The sequence below is a fragment of the Nicotiana attenuata genome, chromosome 6, assembly GCF_001879085.1.
Source record: "Nicotiana attenuata strain UT chromosome 6, NIATTr2, whole genome shotgun sequence".
Classification (NCBI taxonomy): domain Eukaryota; kingdom Viridiplantae; phylum Streptophyta; class Magnoliopsida; order Solanales; family Solanaceae; genus Nicotiana; species Nicotiana attenuata.
In genome coordinates this window covers 20,374,054-20,380,053 of record NC_031994.1, presented here as the reverse complement: position 1 = coordinate 20,380,053, position 6,000 = coordinate 20,374,054, and the positions used below count along the sequence as shown (strand labels likewise).

The window sequence follows — 6,000 nt, the reverse complement described above, 5'->3', positions numbered from 1 at the left end:
TGTTTAATCAAAGAGCATAAGCAAAAGCTGTGAGATAGTTCATCTTGTAATTGTTTATTTTGCTATGTATAATTATCACAATCATCTCAATTTTTTTTTTTAACTTTCAGTTTGATTCGAGTACTTTTAGTATATTATTTTAAAAATAAAACAATAATACTAATATTACTAAAATACTCATTAGTTACCGAAAATAGCAAGATCGATGTATCATAAAAAGTATAGTGTAACAGATCTTGGCAATGTTGATCATTTTGATTCATCCATTTCTCATTTAATAACTAAAAAATATATGGAGAAACTAAAAATCCAAAACTTATATCGTGTAGAGGGGAAAAAATCAAAAAGATATTGTAAAGTTACAAATTTTATTTGGAATAAATATGTACTATTTTATTTGTTGCATTTTCATTTTGTTTTTTGATAATTTGTTACACTTTAAAAATAACAAAAATGGGAAAAATTAATTTAAGGGAAAGAAGTAAATGAATAATCTAAAAGGAAGGAAAAAAGAGAGCCAGGTGATCGGTGGCTGGCGCTTACTGCTGGAGTCTGGACTGCTCTCTACTCCGTGCAACTTCTATGACTCTCCCATTTTAATTCAGAGAAATACGGCGCTGGTTTTTCCTATATATAATACACACAAAACTTCCTAGTGTTTAACGACCCACAGATCTCCTTCTTCAGTGCAAATTAACCAACACTCTCTCTCTCTCTCTCTCTCTCTCTCTCAAACAATGAGCGATCTCAAGTCCCAGTTTTTGGATGTGTACGCTGTCCTCAAATCTGAGCTGCTTAATGACCCAGATTTCGAATTTACTGATGATTCTCGTCAATGGGTCGACAAGGTATTGCTTTTTCTTTTGTCTCTATGTGAATGTAGATCCATTTTGTGCATTACATGTGTTATGTTTCTGCTGATAAATCTTGCTCAATTGCTTTTCTTGCATCATTGTCATGTTTTGTCTCATTCATTACGTTGTACTGTAACATAAAGGGTACTTTGATTATTCACTCATGAAAACTAAAAGCAAACAAGTGGATGCAAAGATCAAATTTTGACTAGTCTTAAGTAAGGTGGAATTAAAGCTAGAAATCTTTTTGTTTTTATCTTGTCTCATCCAAATGATTTGGTATATATATTAATTTCAGAGGATAAATTAGCCTCAGTCAACATAGCATATATACTAGTATGTATATAAAAATGGAGCTTGTTGTAATTTTCCTCAAGCTTGAAGTTAGTCCAAACATCCACTAGAAACATGCTTGAAAGCAGAAATTACAATGTTCTTGAACATATAAATTCAACATTTCAGTACTCTAGAATCTATGCATTTTTGCTTGTTGTTTATACTTGCCCGTGGGGGTGGAGTATGCTTGATAAGCACCTTTCATATAGTCAGGGGCGGAGCTAGCATAGGACTTGTGGAAGTTCGGCCGAAACCAGTAACTTTGGTCCAAAACCTGTATTTATCTTAAAAAATTCATTGAATATGTATAAATTGTTAATTTAGAACCCAGTAACATAAATGAACTAGAATCCCGAACCTTGGCTCCGCCTCTGCATATAGTGTTCAGTGGCGTACGCAGGATTTTTCATAAGCGGTGTCACTATTTTTAGTAAGAGGCCCGTAACAGTCAAAAAATATTTTATGGAGCCAAGGAAGTTCAAACCCAAGACCTCACACATCAAACTTGAAGCTGTCAACCACTAGACTACTAATTTGTTTTGTTGCAAGTGGTGTCACTTTTAATGATTTTATCTTGTATTTCTGTTTTACTTATTATTTTTATATATATAAATAGTAAAAAATTTCGACGAAGCGGTGTCCCGTGACACCGCTTGGGTCCATGTAAATCCGCCCCTGATAGTGTTGGTTCAACATGGATTATCTTATGATGCATTTTGCAATGCAAACTAGTTGGTTTTTCTTGTGTATGTAATTAATTGTCAGTTCAGTACTGCTGATGTGGTAGTTCTGTACCTTTATATCGGTTTTCAATTTGTGGTTACGCTGAGGCTCAGCTTCTTTTCATTTTATTCTTTCGGAATTATTAAATTTTTTGAACAGTCTATATCTCAAATTATCTTCATTTTTACATCTCTAATTGTTACTTTTATTGATTTGTCTCAGATGTTGGACTACAATGTACCTGGAGGTAGGACTGAATTTCTCCCTTTAAATATTCTAAAATTTTCTACTTCATTTACAATCTTTGATAGCTTAAGAATTTCTTCCATCGGCTTTATGATAGCATATTGTCTGTGTAGGGAAGCTTAATCGGGGGCTCTCCGTTATTGACAGCTACAGTTTGTTGAATGATGGGAGAGAACTAACCAGTGAGGAAATCTTTCAAGCATCTGCCCTTGGCTGGTGTATTGAATGGGTATGCAAAATAAATACTTTTAAATCTGTGGCTGAGTTTGAATTCTTTGGTGACCCCAATAAATTTTGTTTTGGTTCCGTATTTCTTCTTTTCAAGTGCGTGATTGGTGCAATGTATGTTGCAGCTTCAAGCATATTTCCTTGTTCTTGATGATATAATGGATAACTCTCATACACGTCGAGGTCAGCCATGCTGGTACAAACTACCTAAGGTGTGGGCCTACACAAAGAGATTACTTCTTTGTTATTCTTTGCTTTCATGTGCAATATCTACTCATCATATTTTTTCTTTTCAGTCGGTGATTTTTTGTTTCAATATTTCTTATAGGTTGGCATGATTGCTGTTAATGATGGCATACTTCTTCGCAACCACATCACGAGAATTCTGAAGAACCACTTCAGAGCAAAGCCTTATTATGTTGATCTTCTCGATTTGTTTAATGAGGTAGGGTTCTTTGCACACCAAAAGGCCTTTGAATTAAACCATATATAGTGCTGACCTTTTGCTTTGCGAACGTATCGTGGCAGGTTGAGTTCCAGACTGCCTCTGGACAAATGATAGATTTGATCACAACGCTTGTTGGAGAGAAAGATTTATCAAAGTACTCATTGCCTATGTAAGGAGACATCTTCAAGACTTGTGCAAGTTTTCTGCTTTCAGTATTTCTTGCGTGATTTAACTCTGATAATGATGTGATTACATGCAGCCATCGCCGGATTGTCCAGTATAAAACTGCTTATTATTCATTCTACCTACCTGTGAGTATAAATCTTCCTTTCTATTGTGTTCACAGCTTTTTGTGCTATTTTGAGAATGATTCCATGTCTGTTATGTTTCTAAACACTTGCTTCTTAGTTCTTTGAAAATGGAGAACCATTATGTTTGTTGATTTGAGGTTGATGTTCTCTTAAAACATTCAAAGTTCTGAATCTTCTTCGAATTATATTAACTATATGCAATTTTCGGAAAGGCATAGCAAAGCTTCTTATTTTGATGTCTTTCTGAGTTAACTTAAGAAACACCTTTCAATTTTTTTTTCTATCTCCTCAAGATCTAAACTATAGCTACTATTACTTTCAATCATAATTGCTGCTACCTTTGTGTTTTAATTATTCTGCTATATCCGGAGTACTCACGGTTAAGATTACCAGGTGGCATGTGCACTTCTAATGGCAGGAGATAATCTTGACAAACACGTTGATGTCAAGAACATACTTATTGAAATGGGAATCTATTTTCAAGTTCAGGTGAGAATTACAACTACTCCCTGATAACTTCCTCCGCATTTAAAGTTCTGTATATTATAATCGAAGAATCATATTCAATTGAAAATTGACCTTTGATGAGCAAAGTTAGACACTCACCATGAACAGAAGGATAATTTACTTCTTTTTTTCTCAACCTGGATTATGCTTTTGAAGTTTCACGGCTGTAGTCTGACCTTGCATCTCATTGGGAAAAAGGAAGGAAAAAAAATCCAAATAAAAACGGAAAAGATGTTGCTTTAAATATGGCCTAAATTTAAATAGCAAAAGAATGTAGTCTGTTTTCTGAAAAAGCTTGAGTAACATCGAGCGCCATGTGGTCAAAACTGTGAAAAGAAATTTGTACGTGGTCAGATTTATGAATGTGGTTTCCAACACAGTGGCCTTGTGAAATATACATATGATTTAGTTTCCAATATACCAAAGACCTCATTGGCAAAACTCAGTTTCAGAACATCTATGCTTTCGTGCTACCGATTCTGACTAGTAGCTTTCTTGACTTTGTAGGATGATTATCTGGACTGTTTTGCTGACCCAGAGGTGCTGGGTAAGGTATGTTGTAAAGGAAGCTCATAGTAAAAAACTCCTTTAAAAATAATCAGAAAGCTATTTTGATCTGAAAAAAATAGAAATCTAATGATGACCTCCTTTTGCTATCAGATTGGCACCGATATTCAGGATTTCAAGTGCTCTTGGTTGGTAGTGAAAGCTCTAGAACTCTGCAACGAGGAGCAAAAGAAATTATTATATGTAAGCTCTTAACTTCTTTTCCCCTTGTTTGTTTCGATCACCACTTAGTTCTATTTGAAAATACTAATTAGAAGAGCTTGTTTTGCAGGAGAACTATGGAAAAGACGACTCTGAATGTATTGCTAAAATAAAGGCGCTTTATAATGATCTCAAACTTGAGGTATTCCACCTTTTTCCCTAGCTTCATAGTTTCGATTTCTCTCTGCTCTTATTTTAACTCAAAGGTTTTTCAGTCATTGTGTTCTTCTCTTAGCAAGTGGTCAATCTCACTTGACGCCGAGGAGTTGAAACATAGTACTTCAGCTTTTTAATCATACTCTTTGGAATCTTGTAGGAAGTATTCCTGGAATACGAGAAGAAATCCTATGAAAAGCTGACAAGCTCCATTGCAGCTCATCCAAGCAAAGCAGTGCAAGCAGTGCTACACTCATTCTTGGGAAAGATATATAAGAGGCAGAAGTAGGAATTAGTGAATTTCAAGAGTCTATTGTTTACAAGTATTTGTGTTCTCCCAATGGGGATGACATGTCTGTATTTCATGCATTTTTCTGCTTTCTTGTATGGCTTTCTGGTCTCCTATTTCTTATTTTGACAGATTGATGATGTATTATGATTTTCCAAGAAATGCAAACTCTACCCTTTTTCACCTTCATCTTTTACTACTCTGCTTTGTCATTGTTGCTTGACTGCCCTTAGCATCATTGTTTCGGTGTAGCCAATGTTCTACTTAAAATTTGAAGTACTGGAAATTGTAAGTTTGGGATTATCTCTTATTATTTGTTTACCATGATTGTTCTTAAGAAGAAGAAAAAAAACAAAGATAAACCAACTTTTAGACCCAGAACATGTTAAGAAACAAACTGTCACGACCCCAAAACCGACCCGGTCGTGATGGCGCCTATCGTGAAACTAGGCCAGCCGACATGTTTCCAAAATAATCCACATTCCAATTAAAACTTAAATAAAATCATTTTCAACTGAAATCCCATAAAAGATATAAAGTCAAAACCAAAATAAAAGCGGAAGTAAAAGCCCGACTTCGGGTGTCACTAAGTCATGAGCAATGCTATAATAGTTCCGAAACAAAGACAAGACCAAAATAGTCTGGAAATAGCAACAATGTACTAAAAGGAAGATAGAGAAGGAGAAAAGCGGAACTGCGATCGCCAGGCAGCTACCTCGCTATCTCCGTGAAACCCGCTACTGGAATAGTCAACAACCGCTACCGTGCCATGAGATACCTGGATCTGCACACAAGGTGCAGGGGATAACGTGAGTACACCAACTCAGTAAGTAACAAGTCCAAACTATGGACTGACAGGTAGTGACGAACCAAACCTCAACAGGTAACACAAATAAACTGTACAGTAAAGTAGGCATGCTTGCAGTTGAAGTATTCAACTTAACAGTAAGTAAATACAATCTGAACAATGTGGAGTATAAAGCTCAGCAAATCTCTACGTACCAATGCACAAAATAAAAGCATGAAAAATGTACCATGTACCTCCACTCTCAAGTGCTCAACCACTCGGTACTGTATATGGCCAACCGGCCCAGGGAAGATCCATCCCGGAATATATACACATCACTGACCACA

The 6,000-nt window shown here is 35.7% G+C and overlaps 1 protein-coding gene across 1 annotated transcript; it reads left to right on the top strand.

Moving 5' to 3' along the window:
- On the top strand, positions 519-5,055 carry LOC109226684 (farnesyl pyrophosphate synthase 1-like). The gene is made up of 12 exons (XM_019391511.1): positions 519-848; positions 2,136-2,160; positions 2,273-2,388; positions 2,513-2,599; positions 2,716-2,832; positions 2,916-3,004; positions 3,095-3,146; positions 3,540-3,635; positions 4,161-4,205; positions 4,314-4,403; positions 4,492-4,563; positions 4,738-5,055. Exons 1-12 carry the CDS (start codon positions 738-740, stop codon positions 4,864-4,866), a joined length of 1,029 nt encoding a protein of 342 aa, XP_019247056.1. The 5' UTR covers positions 519-737; the 3' UTR covers positions 4,867-5,055.

What these genes read in the sequence shown, in the direction of transcription:
- LOC109226684 (XM_019391511.1), top strand. Translation starts at nt 738, where the DNA reads ATGAGCGATCTCAAGTCCCAGTTTTTGGATGTGTACGCTGTCCTCAAA. An exon ending in CTCGTCAATGGGTCGACAAG is followed by an intron (nt 849 to 2,135) that starts GTATTGCTTTTT and finishes GATTTGTCTCAG; the next exon opens with ATGTTGGACTACAATGTACC. An exon ending in GCTGGTACAAACTACCTAAG is followed by an intron (nt 2,600 to 2,715) that starts GTGTGGGCCTAC and finishes TATTTCTTATAG; the next exon opens with GTTGGCATGATTGCTGTTAA.